The 21472-nt window shown below is 49.1% G+C and overlaps 1 protein-coding gene across 1 annotated transcript; it reads right to left on the reverse strand.

Annotated features, from left to right (window-relative positions):
* Nucleotides 1-9155: 9155 nt before the first annotated feature.
* Nucleotides 9156-20026, reverse strand: LOC119237830 (stromal cell-derived factor 1-like; the record flags this gene model as incomplete). Its single annotated transcript, XM_037501682.2, has 3 exons — nucleotides 9156-12164; nucleotides 17471-17557; nucleotides 19885-20026. Coding segments are annotated over 3 exons (245 nt in total), but the record flags the coding sequence as incomplete, so codon positions are not given.
* Nucleotides 20027-21472: the final 1446 nt, after the last annotated feature.

The following is a 21472-nucleotide window of genomic DNA, read 5'->3' on the forward strand; positions in this document are numbered from 1 at the left end:
ACTGGCTGTTGGGAGCAGTTGGGCGCCCTGGTAGTGGGTCTGGAGCTGTAGAGAACCCCGCTGTTTGGCACGTGTGGTGTAGCTGGGGCTGTGGGCTGCCTGGGGTGGCCTTGGGCCATGGGCCCAGCAGCTACACAGATGCTGCACACAGAATTTTCTTCATCCTCCTCAGAACTGGGCTACAGAGGAGCAGAGGGAGAGTGGCTAGGGAGAAATAGAATTAAGAGTATAGTGCATGCTATGGCGCCCCAGCTGCTCCCCGAGTGCCCTCTGAAAGGTTCCCTGGAGAGAATTCACTCCCAGTGCATCTGAGTTGGATGAGGAAGTGGCTTTGATTTTTCAGGCCAGGGTGAGAAATAGCTCCCAACCAACCATTTCTACCTTCATATCTATGACCCCCTTAACATCAGCATTGAGCCCATTGTGCTGACTCACAAAGGCCTAGTGGCACCTTCTACAGGTGGACACAGTGGTTAGATGGACAGTGAAGATGGGGTCCTCTGTAGGGCGATTGTTCCTATGTCGATGGAGAGGCCCAACAGGGGACTGGCCTTGAATCTCATTCAGGAAAAGCCTCCTCCTGAACAGCAGTGACTTAAAATGGCCTCAACACCACCTCACGGAGACAGATACCAAGCCCTCGGGACCAACAAGAGGCTTGCCTCCACAACCACCTACTGACAGCCACTATTAGAGGTCTTTCTTCCTCAAGCATCAGGGGATGATACCTCTGTGTATGAAGTGAAGTATAAATGATTGCAAATGCTGCAGATTTTCTGCTAACAGTGACAAAGACCTTGGTAGGGGGGCTTTTATCACCCCAAGTCAGAGCAAGCTGGGAGTTAGGCAGTCTGGCACACCCCAGTGGATGGACAGAACAGGGGCTGAAGATAGTAAGGAACACTACAGCCAGACTGGGACACTCATGACTCTGTGGTCACATTAGTTCTTTAGCAGGAAACTAGAAGCAGATACACTATAAACCACCTTACTATACCGTCCACATCAATTGTTCTATACACAGAATAAAGTTTAATAATTATAATAAGAATTGGATCCATGTTCTGAGCACCTCCTGGGTATTTACTATGCTAAACTTTTTTTTTTTTTTTAAAGATTTATTTATTTATCTATACAAGCACCGGATACAGTCAGAAGCGTGGGAGGGTGAGAGAATTCACCAGAGCCAGAGCAGGGAGCAGAACAGACACACTGACAAAACACACTGCTGAGGGGAGCAGCGGGTGGCAGGAGAGGTCTGCAAGCCATGTGGTCAGGGATTGAACCGGCACTGCAGAGGCTGCGGGCAGCTTCGCAACCCAGCGCTCAACCGCTGCGCCATCGGGGAGGCCCTTACTATGCTAAACTTTTAATATATGTTATCTCTTTTAGTTCTTCCCACAAGTAATATTCTGCCAATGATATGGTTGAGGATCAGAGAGGTTAGGTGACTTGTCTGAGGTCACACAGGCTCAGCCTAGGCTGAACTCCAGCCCGGGACTCTACATCCTGGGCATATCCTTCAAATTGGATGCAAAGTATGGAGTTAGAACAGACTAAATAAAGTTATAATGTTCTCACTCTAGTGTGAATTAAGTCATTCTCAGCAAATCCTTTTGGCATCATCATACCTCATAACTGAGTTCAAATCTCCCCTGGGTATTTTTATGTACAGATGCAGGGAACTAGGTCAGCTCTCTGTCCTCACTGGGATTGAAACTGGGTCTAGAGTGAGCCAGGTCAGGAAGCAGCCCCCTGCAACAGGCTGAAAGCTATCTTTCCTTATTCTATATCTTTGTTGTTTGTAGTTGCTATGAAAGGCACATAGTCTTGTTAGGGAGGCATCATGGACAACAAAACCCACAAGTATGAAAGTGAGTGTAGCAGCCAGAGTCTTAGCAGAAAACAGATGGCACACTCAAGTAGGATTGTTCAGAGGAGCTAATAAAGGGACTCCTTACAAAGGTGTAGGTCACCTCCTCTTGAGAAGGGGGAAGGGAGAACAGTCACCAAGTGCAAAATCAGAGAACACTCTAGGGCCTCCCTGGAGGCGCAGGCGGTTGAGTGCTGCACTGTGAAGCTGTCCACAGCCTCTTCCCACATGGCGCGGCAGACCTCTCCTGTCTCGCCCGCTGCTCCCCTCAGCAGTGTATTTCATCAGTCTGCCTGTTCTGTTCCCCACTGTCCCTGGTGAATCCTCTCACCCTCCCACACATCTGGCCTGTACCCCAGTTCTTGTATAAATAAATAAATCTTTAAAAAAAAATCAGAGAACACTCTGGACAGAGTTCCCTGCTTCTCTCAGCAAAAGCCCAGGGTCACCTGAGCTAAGGCTCTAGGGAATAAACAGCCTGACCTCCCCTCTCACACCCTGCTCATCTCCTGCCAGTGATGCAGTGAGCAGTGCTGGTGGGGTTGGCTGCCAGTGCAGAGGTCCGGCCCAGGAGAGCGGGGCTGGGTCTGGAAGCAGCAGGAGATATCTGGCATAGTCACCCAGAATCTCATCCCATAAAGCAACCTCTGTGGGAGGTCTTGTCTCTGAATACCATCTTAAGGACTGAGTCCCCAGAATACTCACTGAATCCGTGTGGTTCCTTGGACTGAAGCCCCTGCCGCCATCTGCCCTCAAGGTCTGCAGAGAATTGATTAGAATGAAGTCTGCTGGGCACTCTCAGAGAAGCTCATTAATCAAATAAGAATGATAGAAACATGTGTGAGGGTGAGGGGAGGCTGCGACTTGGAGGCTGGTTTCCCAGTGATGGGCTAGGAAGTGAGCAGCAGCCAATGGGCAGGCCCCCTGCCTGCCAAGGCACCAGCACCAGTCCTCACACACCACAGCAGGTGCCCCTCCAACCCCCACACCCACACTCCCGGACCCTCCCTGCTCACTCTCCACAGCCACTGACAGCTCCTGTGCCACCAGGTGAGGCAGCAGGAGGCCAGGTGTGGAGGCCCAGAAGGCCTAGTTTTAAAGCAAGCCCTGTGACTGCTGACTGTTGGACAGAAGTGGGGGTGGGCCTGCAGCCAAGGAGTCACAGGTGACGCTGGAAGTTTGGCTCCAGCAACTGCCAGAGCCATGAGGCTCACCGAGCTGGCACAACTGGAAGGCAATGTCTTTGACCTGGCAAGGAGGTTGTAAAGAATCAAGGGTTTTTCACATTTGGGTTTTATCTACACAGTTTGAGATGCTTTTACTTTTCCAGCAGGTAATTGAATAAGTGATTTTGAAGATCGGCTGTGAAGTCAGGGTAGAAAATATACACCAGGGGTTCTCTCAGCATCTGGCCCACAGAGCTGCCAGATCCCAAAGGTGCAACAACTGGTCTCTGGAGGTTCACCTACCTCCTCGGAGGCTGGATTGCTCTTCCCTCTCTCAAATGCTCTCATGCTTGTGAGAGCAGATGGAATGGAGGGTCTGGGAGGAAGAGACACACTCCCTGGGTTCAGGATGTCTTGTTTCTGAGTGGTTGGGGCAGAACAGAGGGATTGGGAACAAATCAAAGAGAACTGGGGCCCAGAACAGCTTTGGAGATATTCCCTAGAGTTGGTTCAATGCCAAACCCTGGGAGGGGAGGACAGTCTGGCCCAAGACCCTCTCCAGGGCTTCTCAGGGCCAGTTTCAAAAAAGTGTGAGCTCAGCCCCAACCAGTCCCATTAATCCTTTAGTTCGATAAGGTGCTTCAAGAGCCAGCAGTTCTGGGGTTTCAGGTCGAGTCTCCAATGGTAGATCGCAAGGGCCAGGGAGGTCACTGGCATTCAAGGGTAAGAAAGACACTTTTAGGACATCACAGGTAGTGACAGAAACAGGAATCATTTTACATGCCTTCTGTGTTCAAGTTTGCCCCAGTCCCATGCTGTCTGGTTTTATGGAGGGTTCATTAGAAATGGAAAGTATCTCAGGGCTTCCCTCTGGGGGAGGAAACAAATTTGGAGTAGATGAGGCCCTAGAATGTGAGTGGGCTAGAGGCACACTGGTGTGGGCTGATGTAACCCAGGAACCAGGTGCCCAGCAGCACCCCAGCCAAACAAGTATTGGTGACATGTTTAAATAAGAAACTGGCCCAACCAAACTCAACTCTTTTTAACCCAACAAGAGTCCATTAAGGTTCTGAGGCCCAGAGCAGCTCTTCTGTGAGGAAAGACACGATTGAATCCGAAATCTTAGGTTATCAAGAAAATTACAAAGATCTCACGTGGCTTAAAATTGAGTATTTAATAATATTTTTTATAAATTCTGTTTTCATGTACTTCAACTTTTGTTTATTAACACCTTCGAGCTTCTGCACATCCGTGGCATCTGTTCTCATTAGGAATGGCCAAGTCCGGGGATTCAGGGGCCTGTATTTCTGCTTCCAGGTTCTGGGATGCTCAAAGGTACAGGATCCTGCCTTTTCTTGCCCTCCGCCTCTGGGTCTGTCCCAAGACTTCAGTCAGGTCAGAGCTGCCCCTAAGGCAGGAAGTGGCCCCCTGGCTCCTCCAGTCTGTGGGTTTGACTGGCTCCTTGAGATGGAGTTCCTCCTAAGTGTCTGCAGTTCCTGCCATGATGCCAAGCCCTAACCTGCTGGAGATGCCTTTTTCTTTCTTGTTTTGTTTCACTTTGATGCTGAACCGTGTAAAAATGTGAACAAAAACAATGGGGATGGAACACTTCAGTGCTGGGAAACACAAATTTGTTCCACCTTGATCTGATTCCATCATAACAGCTCATGGCATGTTTTGGGGAAAGAGGAGATGGCCATCTTATCTCCAAATTGCAGGGGACTTGTCTGTGCACCATTTTTTTTTTAAAGGTTAGCATTTTATTTTATTATTTTTTAAAAGATTTATTTATTTATTTATTTATACAAGCGCTGGGTACAGTCAGAAGCGCAGGAGGGTGAGAGAATTCACCAGAGACAGAGAGGGGAACAGAACAGGCAGACTGACGAAATACACTGCTGAGGGGAGCAGCAGGTGTGGCAGGAGGAGGTCTGTCGTGCCATGTGGGACCCTCGCCAGTGGCCAGGAATCGAACTGGTGCTATAGATGCTGCGGCCAGCTTCGCAGCCCAGCGCTCAACCGCTGCGCCACCAGGGGAGGCCCATTGTCTGTGCATCTTTTGAAGAAACTTCTGGGTGAGGACCAAGTTGAGAAGTTGAGGGGTAGATATGGTAGGCCTCAGGGTAGGGCTCTGTGTCTCTTATTTTACTCGGAAATCATTTATTTATTTATTTATTTTTGGATGCGACCATCTGGCTGCTCTGAAAAGGGACCAGACTTTTTACAGTGGCATGAGGTGGCACAGGGGCCTCCTGGCAAGAGAGCTGGCAGAATGAATTTGCTGAAGCTGGAACATTTAGGAGTGAAGGATAAAAGCTGGGGATCTGAATTTCCAAGACCATACATGTTCAAAAATCAATGGTTTGTGAAGCACTGAAAAATTAAGAAATGGTGACATTGAGATGAAAGATTTCCAGTTCACAGGTAAAGAGGCAAAAATGGTTTCCAAACCACATAATTGGCAACACGCTTATAGTTAGATGTGCCCCGTAGGCCAGAACTTCCCAGGGGTGGGTAGGTCTGAGGAGCTGCTGTAGGTGGATGAGCCTCAGCGGTGGCACTTACATAACCCCAGCTGTTCGTTTAAATATTCTATTCTGTTCAGTAATTACAATGCCTTGCAGTGAGTTAGTGGTGACCCCAGGAAGATGTAGGAGCTTAAAACTTTCAAGCAATTAGGGTCTCCCTGATGGCGCAAGGGGTTAAATGACCATACTATAAAGCAATCTGCAGCCTTGGTGGCATGAGTTCGATCCTCAGCTGGCTAGGGAGCAACCCACATGGCACAGCAGACCTCTCCTGTCTCATCTGCTGCTCCCCTCAGCAATGTATTTCAGTCAGTCTGCCTGTTCTGTTCCCCACTCTGTCTCTGTCTCTGTCTCTGTCTCTCACCTCCCACATCTCTGGCCTGTACCCCAGCTCTTGTATGCATAAATAAATAAATCTTTAAAACAAAAAAAGAAAACTTCCAAGCAATTGGGTAGAGCAGGTGTGTCTTGCTGATGGGCCCTGGGGCAGGGGACTGGCCCATGCCCCTGTTGAGTGGGATAGTCTATAGGAGCGCTGACCTCAGAGTCAGGTGGGCCCAGGAATGGGTCTGTGGCTGCAGAAAGACTAGCGAAAGGGGGAAGCAGCAGGCTAAGTAGGAGGACATGGACTGGGGGCCAGTGTGCCCTGAGAACTAAGCATGAGAATTTGGATGATTCTTGAACCCTAACTTCATGAGAATGTCCTCCCTCGGGTACAACAGGCCACGCCAGTAAATTGGGAGACAGGCCTAGGAGGAAAATTCCAGGTAAAGGGCCTTCAATCCTTTATCACGGCCCAGCCTCCAGCAAAGAAGCATCCCCACACAAGCAGCTGAAGGGACAAATGTCACCAGGAGCACCTGGCAACCCACTCAAACAGGTTTGACAATAGATGGTGGACATAGAAGGCAGGCAGGAGAGGGGACCGAGGAGGGAGAGGGCGAGAGGAGCAGGATAGTTTAAAGCCATTCTAGGCATGCGATTAGCAGACTCCTCAAACTCATTCATTCTTTGATAAGATGACGAATTAATCATTCACACTAGGGCACTCTGAGAGAGGAAGGTACTAACAGTCATTCCTCGGGACAACAGGCAAATGCTGGGGCTGGCATGTACGGGCACAGCCGTGTGGTCACTCTGTTCTTTAAGGATGTTGAAAGGGCATCTGAATAGCATCACTGATACTTTTGATTACTCAGGGGATAATCCCCCGAGATCCCCCCTTTTTGGAACTTTGTGGTTCAAGTCCTCCCTTTCTGGGAACTTAGGCCCTTTCTCCTGGCAGCTTCTGGGTGCAGATCTAGCAGGTAAGTGCACAGTAACCATCTTGGAAAGGTCAGGGGTCACTTCATGAGCCCTCCATTGGAATTGGATTCCTTGAAAAGGCATCGAGGCAGGGATCTCCTGCCACTTGAGATCATCTGTTTTGGCAGCTGCAGAGAACGTGACTTTTGGGTAAGATCTGGGTTTGTTATTCTAGAAAAGCAGACTGTGAATTGAACCCTTCCTAGGAAGGCTCAAATCCCAGCCTTTTTCTGCAGAGTACATTGATGGAGATTTGGAGTCAGAGTTAACCTAATTCCAGAACTAGCTCAGCATATAAAGCATCAGGCACTTCCCTGAACCTTTCTTATCTACTTTCTGTGTCTGGGATCAGTGCCACCTGATAACACATATTAGCCAGATGCCTCACCCTGCAAGGACTGCACTTGATTCTGATGTCATAGCCTAGACCAGAGGGCTCAGTAGAGGGGAGCATTTTGGTTCTAAGACACCATCATTTAATTTAAAGCCAACAGTCCTTTAGGAAAGGAAAGAAAAATAGCCATTAAATGATTACTGCAATGGTAAAATATAAATTCATTTTAGAAACATTAGAATTTTTTTTAAGTTATCAAGACAAGGAAATCTAGTGTTAGCTTCTCATTTATTTCCTTCTATCCATATTCATCTTTTTATGTACACAAGGCCGGTGCTTTTTTTTTTTGGTCCACAACCTGCAATAAAAATTGCATTTGACGTTATGAAATACACACACAGACACACGTGTGTACAGTGTTTTTCCATTAGTGGGTGTGCAAAGACCAATGTTTTACAATTTATTTTCTCTTTTCTGTTCAATGTCATTTCATCTTCAATAATTGCTGTTTCTGACTTACTATACCACTTTCATAGCCACAGGTTGCCCAGCATTTTCTCTAAATGGACTCTCTCTTAACCCCTTGACATACCTTTGGGTCAGAGAGGAAAGCCTGGGCCCAGAGCCCGACAACCCCAACCACACTGCCTCTGCCTGGGACATATCTTTGCAAGCTACAAGGACAGGTGGTTTGGTGTATTGACACCAAACAGCCTAGGAGCAGATGTGACCTCCCAGCTCTGAGATGCGGAGGCTCCACAGTCGCTCCATGGTTGCTTCTCCCGAGCAACATCCCCAATTAGATGTTGTCTCTGTTGATCACACGGGAGCAGGCTGGCATTTCATGGGACTATTTGGGGGAATTAAAGAAGACTGTGCCTGGACCCATGTGTGGCAGGCCCAGGCTGCCCCAGGATTGTCCACTGGATGGCAAGCGCCTGAGCAAGGCCTGTGTTTGAGCCTAGAGGGAACTCTGTCCTGCCTACTTAAGGAAACACAATGAATACATTAGCCTCCAGTTCTCCTTGGCCACCTTGAGGGGAGGGGGCAGGCCCACACCTCAGGCTGGGCAGGTGCTCTTGCCAAGGAAGAACTAGACAGAGCTGGTCCCTGGCAGGTCTCATTCCCAGGTGCCAAGGCCCAACAAGGCACTGGGGCTTCTCATCGTGGCCTGAAGGAGCACTGCCTCCCCAAAGCTCAGGAATGCCCAGAATGGTTCTTTCCTCACGGCCTACCAGCCCATGTGACTTGGGCCCAATGTCCCATGTACAGGGAAATGCCTGGGAAGAGGCCACGGCAAGGTGAGCCTATGGCTGCCTCTGGGCCCTGCCAGGCTGACTGGGACCAGTCACTCCTCCTGAGCAACCTCCTCAACTACAGTGCAGAGCCTGGCTGCTATCCACCCTCCAGAGTCCTTGACCTCTCCCCTCACTTCCTCCCAGGACACTGGTCCTCCCTCCCAGTCTGTCTGTGAGCAACTGCCTGAGGTCTAGCCCTCAGCATAGGGGACAGACTGAGTTCCTACTCACATTGGGGCAGGAGAGTAGGAACAGCTTGGAGAACTCTGGAAGCAAAGTATGTGCTAACAGAAACACAGGCTATGGGGGGCCTCAGTGTCTTCTAAGCCTGAGAAATACAGAGTGGAGATTTCCTTCCACACGGCTATCAGGCAATATACATGGACACTTGAAATTTCTAGAAAAGAGGTATGGTTTGCCTTTTAAGAAAGAAGTCCAGAAAAAACATGGACATAGGGTAAAGAGAATGTCTTTTGCCTTCTAAGGATCAGCTGATTAGGAGACCAAGTATATCCCTAGAATTCTTGCCTATGATTAGTGTGATTAAAATGGCCTGCGTTCCACTAACCACCAGAGCTAGGATTATGTAAACTTTGTGTGTTAGGTTTGAGGGAAGAAAACCAAGTCTGGAACATTTCAAATGATAACACGAACTTCAAACCATCAGCCAAGTACATTTGAATACATGTCTTTATTAGGAAAATTATAAGTGCATATACATCTTTTCATCGATATGACTTCAAAGTAGAAATTGTTTCTCAAAAGGAGTTGTTACTTATTTTTTTTTAAAAAAGCACACTGCATAGAGGAAGCTGCCTTCTCCTGGACCATTTTCACATTATCTGGGAGATGCAAATTAAACAATATAAAATACAGTATTTATCACATTTAACACTGAACCCATCACTGCTCAGACACCGAGAACCCAGCAAGGCGGCAGAACAAGTTCCCTATGTGGCTTTTTCCACTTGGCAATGACAGTGATCTGCTTGCGAGACTTGGAGGTTTCTAGGGAGCATTTCCTAAGAAGGGGCTTCCTCAAAAGGGGTCTGAGAAGATGCAGAAAGGGATCAGGACCCCTCTCATTCATAGTTCTCATTCAGCTACAAAAGGGCATGATGCACCTGGGAAAGGGGCTAAAATCGCAGTGGTGATGCGCCAGGTCGTGAGTGGGCAGAAAGTCACACCTGGGAAGGGTCAAATCGGATCCACTGACAAGGCTTAGAAGTTCTCTGGACTTCACACATGGGGGTGAGGGGATGCTGCAATCTTTTGGCATTCTGGCCCTCTGCTCTAAGCTAAACCTACTTCCTCTGGAGAACAGGTAGTCAAGCAGGGGACCCTTCTTAGCCTCCTTGCTGAGCTCTCAGCACCTGGCAGGAGCAGGACAAAGAACAGTGCAAACAACAGACGCATAGACTCGGATTCCACGAGCCCCCTTCCAGCTCGTCCCCCTTGGCTGAGTCCTGATGCAAAGGCTGGCAGAGGTGACCTACCTGGGGAACCCCAGGGGCCCAGGGGAATGGCAGGCAAAGGCTACTGATGCACTTGACTTGTATTCTGAGAGCAAAGGGGGAGGGATGGGAGAGCTTTTCCTTTGCAAATAGACTATTTAAATGTATATTGGCTTTCGTTGGGCTGGCTCCATTTAGGAGGGGATGGCCCGTAGAGGAATTGTTACACAAATAATTTTCCCAGCAGTGTCTACTCCCTGACAGAGGGAAAACAGAAAGGATTCTTGACTTAACTGTAGTCAAGATTTAGGGGCATGTGTATTTCCTCAGAGTAAGAGATTTAACCTTTCTGGGTTTACGGGATCCAGGGGGAAGATGCTTCCAATTTTCATGAGATTTTTAAACATTCTGGAGTTACCAGGAAAATGAGTGATGATACCACTGAAAAATTCAATATAAACATGTATTGAGTAAGGTTCTGAAACCCATTTTATATAGCCCTTGCAACTAATAAAAGAGCTGATTTAAAGATTTGAATCTTTTGTTCAGTTAATGAATTTTTGTTTCTCTGTTTTCTATCATAAGTATTCAGTTTATTAGAGTCTAATTGAAATGGCCAACATGTTACTGTAACCCCCAAAGATTATTATCTAAGACACCCACAATTCAAGATGATTTTACTACACTTTCTGCATGGTATTTACAGTGCCCTGTCAATTTATACGTTCCCTTGTTTTGTCCTTTTTTTTCATTTTCCTAGTTTTAAAAGTGTTCTTGGGGTCTAGAACTAAAGGGGGGGGGGAAATATCAGTGAGATCAAATAAAGACAAGTCATAATCAAAATACCCTCAGGTGCCTGCCTTTTTTAACAAATGAACATTTTAAACTGTTTAATGCTATGTAAATAGTGCCTGGGGCAAAAGGAAACACTCCCCCGGTTCTTAACCTGCATTCCTAAAGTCCCCTGGATTTCTAAGAGGACTGGCCTGGGGAAGTCCTGGGAGCTTCTAATGAATTGAGGCAGCAGTGAAGGTCCAGGGCCACTGTGCAAGGTGTAATGAAGGGAGACAGTCAAATGGTGAAAAGGGTGCTTTTAGATTTTAACGGGGAAGATAGCTTCTTGTCCAGAGTTAATTATTTTGTGGACTGGGCTTGCAAAACCAAAAATGTGGAAAATTCTTTTCTTGTTATTCCCAAAATAAGGTTGGATTTGACATAATGAAGACCAAACCACGGTGCTGAGCTATCAACTATAGAAGCTCTGAGGTTAACCCTGCTGCAAAGCAAACCCTGGGGCTCTGTTCACCCATCATGGCTGTGTGGTCAGTGGGGAAACCCAGGTCTCCACTCTCAGGTCACAGCCTGGTCAAGCACCCCCTGGGGTCTCCTCACTCTCAGCCTTTGCATACAAGGAACTGACAGCGCATGCACAGAGGACAGTGATTCTGAAGAAGAACACGGATGGACACGGACAGTATTCCAAACAAGACACAGCTGTGCAGTGTTTTCAGGACCCGGGAACACGAGACATTGTGATTTGCTGCTTGGTGCCAAGTTTAAATGAAAGCTTTGGTCTTGAGAGAGTCTTTTTCCGGGATCATGGAGACAGTCTTGGATACACATGATGATGGATGAGAGACAGAATGATGAGGAGAACGTGATGGGATGTAGAGGAGAGCGTGGGATGAGGGGTGCATCTTGCCCTCCCCTGGCCTCACACTGCCCCCCCTCCAGCTCAGGGAAGCCCCCAGGGCACCAGGGTTTGCCCTTGTTGACCGGTCCTGACACCTGCTGGTGGCTCTCTGTCCTAGGACTTGGTAAAGTGGACAAGGCTCCCTCATTCAGGAGTCCCAGCCTGAGCAGCTAGAGAAACAGGATACTCTGGATGCCCGAGTCAGACCAGGGGCTCCATGGGAAAGGTATTATAACAGAACAAGTAAAAGAACGGTCTTAGCTTAAGTTCCTATCTGTCACCAGTGACATTGGATAATCAAGCTAAATGCAAAATAAACACCATAATATTTTGCTACATAATTAAATGGTGAAAGGAAGGCAAACTGTGCAAAACAAAGCCCGTGGAAACGCGAGGGGCCACCTGGGGGCAGTGGGGGGCAGGCCCTTCCTAACACTGCTTTCAGACCCGGGCGCTACTGTAAGGGTTCCTCAGGCGTCTGACCCAACCTGCGCCTCTCACATCTTGAACCTCCTGTTAACAAGAACAGAGGGAGACACCATTAAGGCGAGTTCCAACAGCGGCCGGTCACACGCCTGAGATGCTGAGCCCCGCTTCAGTGGGGCCCCCCCACTCCTGACTTCACGGTTGTTGCGGCACGTGACCCGTCTCTCATCTCCCTTCCAGAGCCCTGATTAGGGGAGGGGAGAGAGCAGCCATGGCTGAAGCGAGGGCTGGATGGAGCCAGAAGCACAGAAGACAGAAGCAAGCATGGGCGTGGCACACGAACGAGGGACACAGACGCCTGGCACGCTGGTCAGGACATGACAGGACAGGGTGCCCGGCCTTAGCCCTGCACAGGTGCTGGGCTGGTGACTCCTGGGCAGACGCAGCCCAGTCTCACACCGAGTCCCTCCCACCGACCACCTCCACCAACCACCCAAACTCACCCACCCCTGGGACCTGGGGAGGCCCTGGGGCTGGAGGCATGGGCAGAGGGCAGCACACCTTGCACCGCTCACCTGCCGGTACAGGTACGGGCACTGCCTACTTTCAACCCACAGTGGAATGGAGCTCCATCTCTTTGACTCTTCCGATGGGACCCAGTCTTCAGTGACCCGTCTTCAGCAGGGCTGAGGCTTCCCTGCTTACCAGACACAGCGAGGTCCCAGGGCCAGGGGTCAGAGGACAGGGTACAAGCTTGTCTGTGGCTCTCAACACTGGCCAACTGTCTCAATGCCCAACGCCCAGGTGAGAGGGAGGCACTGTCACCCCGACACCGCAGAAGCAGTCTGCTACCTCGGGGCAGCAAAACTTCACCCACTATTACTAGAGGACACACAGTTCTCCCTGGTGCCCAGCACGGACCTGCCACCGCTGCAGGCGCAGAGGCCTGCTGCTCTGCGGTATGAAGATAGTGTGGGCCACAGGTCTGAGCCTGCCTAAAAGCCTTGCTTTTAGGACTCCCCCGTCAAGGTCCCGCAAACTGGAACTGTGCTGGCTCCCACAGAAAGGGCGGGTGCCTCAGGCAGTTCAACAAACATCCAGATGCCTTCAAAGGTGGGGAGGGCAGGATGAGGTGGGCACCCACACACCCCAGGAGTTGCTATCTTGGGGGCTGGCAAGAGTTAGCCAGATAAAAGGGATGGCAGTGGGGAAACAAAAGGTCTTTGACTGCAGAGCCCGAAGGGACACCTCCTCAGTGGGGAACAGCAATGAATGGGGTGACAAAGGAGGGAGAGGCAATACTCTGACCCAGGTGAGTCTGACAAGCGGGGGCTTTGGGTTTTCTTTTCCTGGAAATCAATCTGCTCCGTGTCCTCCAACCACTTCATCTTTCTGCATCCATGCACCGAAATTATAACCGGGTCCAGGGGGCAGGGTGAATGTGTGTTTATGTGTGCAGGGAGGGTGATGGGAAGCATCCAGATATTCAAAGTGTCCTTTTTCAAAGCACTACTGAAATCAGGACCTTGCTCTCTCACATGATCCCCCTCCTTCCGCTCCGAATTACAGACTTGGCAAGAAATCTCAGGCATAAATCTGACAGGGAGGGGTTGAGGAAGAACATAAACTACTTTCACTTTAAGCAGACATTTCCCATGTGTGAGGCCTGAGGCAGCTGTATCCCAGAACCTAATGGCACAAGATCACGGAGACTCCCAGCAGGAGTGGGGAAGGGGTGGGGAAGGAGTCCCCAAAGCTGCAGGTCCTCCACGCAGTTGCTCCAGCTGGAGGACCTGTTTAAAACAACCTACAAAGTGAGCTGCCTGGAGAGAAGGCTCCCTGAGAAGCATTTCCACATCCACTCTCTAGGAATGCAGAACCCCCACCCACTCTCCCCATATGGTCTGCAGAAATCCACCCATCTTGGAAGTAAAGCTGCTTCACAGCCCCAGGCTCAAGGAGGGAGGCTGGTGAAGTCCCTCCCCCAGGCGGAGTGGTGGAGGGCCAGGTCACAGGCGCTCAGGAAAGGGAGTCACCTGCCAGTGCCCTGGCTCTAGCCAACTCTGCCCATGAAGTCCATGATGGAGGCACTGGTGGCCAGGAAGGAGAGCCTCAAGACACAAAGTCCTTGCTGGCCCAGGCGCCTCTGCGGGGCTAGCCGGCAGCTCTGTGCACTGGCCAGGCCACGCTCCGGTCTCCTCAGACAGGAATGCAGATTGTGAGTGTGTGGAGCTGTGTGAGCTCCGGATTCATCATGGGCATCTAACAATGGAGGGCAGGAAGGGAGCCTGAGGCTGAGGCTGACGCTGGAGACTCTTGGGACCAATCCAGAGCACAAAGTCTCTGAGTCACAGACCCCAATCCCAGTCTCTGCACAACTACTTTCTTCATAACTTAGCAGACCAAGGAGGGCCTTAACAAGCACATAAATACAGAAGCCAGTGTGGCCACAGGGGCAGCCACATGCCACTCCCCTATAGAAGTCTGAGTGTCCCCCATAATGGGCAGGGGGTCTGCCCTGAAGAAGGGTTAGAGCAAATTTACAAAGCGCCGGCAGACAAGAGCAGAGTGCACTGCAGTCCATCTGGAGGTGGCAGATAACTAGTTTTTCCTTTTTTGAGCAGCCTTTCTCTTCTTCTGTCGCTTCTTTTTTCCTATCTTTTCTTTTTTCCCCACTTTTTCTTCTCTGCGCCCCCTTAGATAAAATTAGTAGAACCATTAATGATGTTGAAATAAGCAAGCGTCTGTGTCAGTCTGCACATATTTAACCCTGGTCCATGTATCCATGGAACTGTCTTCAGTTTCGGCCTGGACACCCTTTGGGCAAAGCACTGTGCATCAGTACTTCTAAAATAAATTAGACGTTTTCCTGGATGCCAGAAAATGCTAGACAGGCTTCTACATCTGTGAACTGGTTACAGCTATTGTCAATTTGCCAACTTGACCCTTGTCCCTGCTGCTGCCTGAGGCTTCCTAAGGGCCAAGGAATTCACAGATAAAAGGGTATGAAGGCATCCAGGGGCCAGCTGGACTCATCTCTACCTGACCCCAGTCTGCGCTCCTTGAGTTTCCTCCATCTCCATGCAGAGCTGAACACTACTTGATTTAAAAAAAAAAAAACAACTCTGCATTTCAAATTGAATATGCTTTGGAGGTTGGAGACCTGAGGTTCAGATGGCCATCCAGGAGGGGAGACAGGAGGGAGCTTGACCCCACCTTCGCCTTTCTGGATGCCTGTGGACACCCCCTGGGAATGACTGGGATTGTTCTGGAGAGCAAGGGAAAGGGTTGGTTAGCAGAATTTTATTAGAGCAACTGGCTCATGACTGTCACATTAAAATGATTCAAGCTGAATGGTATTTAATGATTTATGGGGTAAAGCCACCTGTTCCTAAAGAAAGCTGGATATTAACCATGGCCTGGAATTATGGGATTTTTACATGGGAAAATGTGAAAGCTGGTATTATGAGGGTTGAGTCTCTGGAGATTATATATGGGGATGTTAGGAGAACCAAGGAGGAGGAGGAAGGGGAAGAGGAATTAGTGAGTCAAATATTCTTCAGAAAATTAGCACCACTGCTTCCATTAGGTAAAAAAGAAAAAAGAAAAGAAAAAAATAAGAAAAAAAACAAAAACAAACAAACAAAAAAAAAACAAGATGCAAAAACTTAAGTCACAGATCCAATCTGCTCCTGAGTGAGACCCTGAGCTGTGGCTCACACGTGAACTCGGCAGCAGGGATTTAAGGCAACTGATCAGCAGGCCCGCTTAGCTCATCTTCATAGACTCCAGGGAGGATGTGAGCTGCACGTCTAACCAGCATAGCTTTTATTTCAGGTAAATAAATTCCCACATACAGTAGGAGGTTTATACCATGAAACATTTAGCATTTTATTGCTAGTGCTTATAATGTCACATTTGATACAATTTTAGTACAAGTGAAAAAATACACTGTGGCTAACATTAAAAAGCTGCAATCACATTGATATGTCATAGATATCTCTTTACAAATTGCCAGTAGTTTCAGATAATAGAGAATTGTAACCTACTGACATTCATATGGCTCCACTTCAAATATATGAATTGTTTGACTATAAATATATTCTGAAATACATTGTTTTTCTAAAGAAACGTTAAAAAAATGTGCACAAAATATATATAAAAATGCCTTGCAAAAAGTTACAAATACCACCAGGCCCATCTGTGGATCACATTGATGCATGGAAATTTTATCTTGCCAGCATTTCTGATTAGAACCTGAAACGCTGTTGCGGCTTCAGGAGGAGGGTGAGTGGCAAGAGGCTTGTTTATTCTTTTATCTTTTCACTTCAGATTTCAGAAACCTCAGGGTTTACGCAGCCTCCGCGGCATACGTAGACTTCAGAGGCAATCACAGAAATCAAACTCCTGAAAGCAAACTCTTTCAGGATGGAAAGTTGAAATCAGATTGAAAATTGCATCTGATTCTCAAAGACTTGTCTTTTGTGGGAAGGTGGAGACACGACCTCACACCCCCCAGGAGAGAGGGGGCCACATTCTGGAGGAGGCCAGATAAGCATCTCACAGAGGGCCTGAGCAGGAGGGGGGAGCAGAGGGAGGAGGGGGCTGCAGGGCAGGCCCTAGCAGCCACCCCGCTCCCAGGCAGATGCGGTGCGTACAGAGATGAGGAGCAGAAGCGAGAGGAACGCATGCTCTTGGAGGCAGGGCAGGGCAGGGCAATGACCAGGAGAGGGTCTCTGAGCACAGTCCCCGGTTACAGTGGCTTCTTCAAGGAGGCTACATGTCCAATCAGAGCTTGAAAGAGGAGGTGAAGGGGTGGCTGCTGCCCGGCATGGTCAGTACCTGCGATCATTCCGGGTCCGAGAAGATGCCCCTGCCAGCGCCACCCACCATCTTCCTCCAAGCACCAAGGTGTGGAGGAAGGACACTTTTTTGAGCTCCGTGCTTGGCCATCACCTGACTGTGCCCAGACTCCCCGGGGGAAGAGAGAAGAAGCTCCAAAACAAACCAAATACACATCTTGAAATACTCATTGATTTAAAAAGGAAAATGAAAGTGGTGATGATGATGATGATCATGAGGGAACTGACTGGTGGAAGGTGCTAGTGGGATAATACAATGTCTTAGAAAAACCCCAGTTATAAAACAGCCAATATGCAAGGGTCCAGGGCATGGATGAATACAAGCTGCAATATCGTACCATATGCTATAAATGCAGTTGTCTACATGCTGGGCAAACCTCACGCCCATTCCCAGGCCAGTGCGCTACCCACAGACACACGCAGTCACCCATCAGGCCTTCCTCCCCGCACCTTTGCCCTTCCATCTCTCATACGGTTTTAGCTTTCCTCAAGTGGATCTAGTGGAAAGTCCTTTTTGGCTGCTGTGCTTACTTGTTTAAAGCTTTCTCCACGTATTCCTGAATCCACTTCAATTTCGGGTCAATGCACACTTGTCTGTTGTTGTTCTTCAGTCTTGCCCTGTCAAGAGAGGAGACCACAGTGTGCAGCTGCACAGGAGGCACCGCTCGGGTCTATGAGCCGCTCAGCCCCCCTCGCTGGCACCAGCTGCCCTTCCAGTCAGGTTCAGGTTTAGGAGGAACCCAGGTGTGCTGGGAACACAAAGCCAGGCCCTGGCAAGTCCCACTGCAGAGATCCTGGACAGTGAAAGCATCTCCGTGGGGAGTCGTCCCACAGGGGACAACTGAGTTGGCCTTTGAAAGGTAAGGCGGAGCTGGGCAGGTGAAGTAAGGGGGGGGGCAAGAGAAAACACACTAAAGGGAAAGAAAACACAGGGGACTAGGAGAAGGTGGGGGGAGGGGGGGAAGTGAGTGGGGAAGCAGGGCTCAAGAAGCAGCTGTGAGGCGCAATGGGGTGAGGCTTTATAGGTAGGCCCTTGTAAGATTTTAAACTGCGGAGACACAGATTTTTATTTCCAAGCATCATCTTGATGGTGCATGGAGGACAGACTAAGCCTAGAGACAGGAGCCCTGCAAAGAGGCACTGCAGTAGCTGGGGGCGGGGGTGAGAGGCAGTGAAGGGAAGATGGTTTAGGTGCCAGGAGAGATAATGTAGGTAACTTTCCAGAAACTCCTTTCTGGAGCTGTTTACAAGCCCACTGAAGGCTCCATGGTCTCATTTGTTTCTTAGAAGTTATGCTGTACCTCCTCCTACTTCTTTCCTCCCTTACACTCTCCCGACTTGGAAACTCCTAGAGGAGGACCTGGACTTCTCTCGCTGGCTCCCTCCCTCTCCACCAGGAATCCTGGCATCAGGAATCTCAAGCAACCTGAGGACTCCCTGTCCAGACACTCAGGTCTATGAGGAGAAACAAGTTCCTGAACAGAGGCTAAGCCGGGGACAGCCACACAAGTCTCCATGCTGTGTGGTGTCGTGACTGGTATGCGAGGTGGAGGGGAGTGGCCAGGAGCAAGAAGGACTGGGGGCAAATCTGGGTGCCACTGCTTATTGATTCTCTCTGCCCAGGTAATATTTGGCATCTTCAGCTTTAAGGTACATTCCTGGGTGAGGGAAACTAGCGTAATCTGCACTGGAAAGCAGGCCCTGCTAGCTAAATACTGTATCTGATAAAATAAGCCTCAAGGGAGAAATAGTGTTTTATTATAATCAAATAAGGAAAAAAAATTTCCTCTTACAGCTACCTAAAATATGGTAAGCGGCAAGCACATTCAAGGCAGCAAAGGCTACCCAAAAAGAGACACAAAACTCAAATCTAAGAACAGCTTAGCTTTTATGCCAACTTCTGTGCTCCATCCTATTTTCCACTTTCAGAAGGTGAGCTCTCCCCATGAGGCTCAGAGCCTCCCCCCTCTGGCATCCAGACAAGGACCACGCCCAGGAGTGCAAGCTTCCTGGGGAGCAAGGGCACCAAACAAGGAGCAATCCGCATGCTTCCCTTGTCCTTCCTTCCCTGCACCTCCAGCAAGGCAGCCCTGTGTGTGCAAGGGGTTAAGCACAGCACTGTGAAGCTATCTGCAGCCTCTGCAACATGAGTTTGATGCCTGGCCAGCCAGGGAGTTACCCACATGGCTCCTGTCTCACCCGCTGCTCCCCTCAGCAGTGTATTTCAGTCAGTCTGCCTGTTCTGTGCCCCACTCTGCCTCTGGTGAATCTGCTCACCCCTCACCCCGCACCTCTGGCCTGTACCCCAGTTCTTGGATACATAAATAAATCTTTAAAAACAAAAAGGCAGCCCTGTGTATCTTGCATGTGCAATTTTGGTGTGTCTCCCTTCCCATACAAATGAAATCAAATGTTAGCAGCTGCCATTAATACCAGCAAAAACAGAAACTTGTACTATGTTTGAGAAAATGAGTTTAGTGAGCTGAGAATTTTGAAATTAAAGATGACTAAAAATGGTTTCAGCTGATTTTGGGTTTCATGAATTGGTGTTACGTGATAAAGGATTAATTCAAAGTACCAAACCCCTGAAATTGGTTAGCCCGACAGAACTGCTGCCAGCAAGGCTAATTTACTGGACTTCAGCAGAAACTTTGAGGAAGGCCATGGGTCTCCAGAGGGGAGGTCTCTGAGCTGCCATTTCCTGCCCTGAGGGAAGGAAGCTTGGAAAGAAGAGACTGAGGACCACTGAGCTCAGCAGGGTACCCAGAGTGGAGTGCTTTCTGGTGTACACACAAAGTCAAATGCTAAAACAGCTGCCTCTAGTTACCCCCAGGTCAGGATGGACAATGGGAACATGCCATTACTCTAGCTTTACCAAGTCTGTGAGGTAAGTGTCACTATGCCCACCAGATGTGACATCCCTGGAAGGTGATGCTGAGACTTACACGATTTGCAGGGCACAATTGGGAGTGTTGAGGATTTTGAGATGTTTGACGTTGGATCTGGCAACGTGGCTCTCAAAGAATCGGCAGGGACATCTGTAGCTCAGGCTCACCGGTTTCCCTAGAAGTAATGAGAACAAGACAGCTTATTATCCTACCAGGTCTTGGGATATGCATGTTCTGGGATATGCATGTTCGGGATATGCATGTTCTGGGATATGCATGTTCTGGCCCAGAGATAACAAGGTGGAATGATGGAAGGAGCAAGAGCGATGGCATGAGTGGGGTGGTCACCCTGGGGGGGGGACCTTCTCTTTGAGCAGCACAGCAAGCTTTGGGTGGGCTCAGGCTCAGCGGCTATAGGGACAGAAGACAAAGGATCTGCAGGAGGGTGGGGAACTTGAAAGGAGCAGATCCCTGCTCAGGTATCTCAAGATAAAAGATAACCTTTCAGTCCAAGGTACTGAGGTTTCCAGTTCTTTGCAAAATAAACTCCTCCAGAAGCAATTGAGAAGGCCCTCAGGAAAGGGGGTGTTTGGGGGAGGGGAGGCTCCAGGCCCTCTGTCCTCCCTTTCCTGGCATAAGCCTCAGCTCAGGAGCCTCTGTATCTACCTAGGGCAGGCTACCCTCCCCCACCTACAGCCACTTCTCTGCACATTCACCTTAAACCCAGACAACCACAAAGGAATCCTCAGAGGGCAGGCCGAGAGCTCAGCTTTTCCCCAGCATTAAGGTGTGGAGATTAGTGGGACTGGAGTTAAATATGGCTTTCATTGTACAGGGATGCTACAGCCCCTTGGTTGTATTACATCTTTGTTTGCCAATTCACCAATTTGCAAAATGCCATAATTGACACTCATTAGTGCAAATTAGCAAAGGGCTCCTGCAGAATCCACCGCTCACCCTTTAAGTCTAGAATTGCAAGCCCTGGGGGGCTGGGATTTGTGTGTGTGTGTGTGTTTCTGCGGATTTTATCCAAGTCCTACTTAATACCCCAAATTATTTGAATTTGTGGACCCTTTCATCAGGGATTAAATATATGTCTGAGAATATTTAGTCCAGAGATTTGAAAAAAAAAAAATAGTTTGCTATTTACAGAGCTCCCAGAGGCCGCCTGGTGGCTCAAAGTTTCTGTATTTTTGACAAAAGCTAGAGAAGCCAGTGAAAAGGACTCTTTTGTTTTTTTTTTCCTAAGGCTGCATGTGCCTGCAGGATGGCATAGTAGGGACAGAGCAGCCTAGTTCATTACCCTGTATGGAGGAAAGCAGAGCCCTCTCCCCTCAACTCCAGCCCCTGAAAACCAGAAAGTAGAAAGCCTAGTTTGGAGGTGCTCAATGACTCAGGCACTGGAGATGCACAGGGGAGCAGAAGTCCCTCTACACCTGACCCAGCTAACTCCAGAAAGTCCCTGAGGAGTTCCTGCGGGAATTCTGCTCTCCCCTGTAGCCAGATCACTGGGCTAGCTGGGCTGGGGTCTGCAGCCAGGGTAATGGAGAAGACAGTCTCCTTTCAGTGCGAGTTCCCTGGAATTCTCCCAAGCTGAGCTGGACTGGAGTACTTGGGTCCAAAGTGAGGCAGGAGGGGCCCAGCC

The sequence above is a fragment of the Talpa occidentalis genome, unplaced genomic scaffold, assembly GCF_014898055.3.
Source record: "Talpa occidentalis isolate TD23 unplaced genomic scaffold, MPIMG_talOcc4v2.1 talOcc4.1009, whole genome shotgun sequence".
Classification (NCBI taxonomy): Eukaryota; Metazoa; Chordata; class Mammalia; order Eulipotyphla; family Talpidae; genus Talpa; species Talpa occidentalis.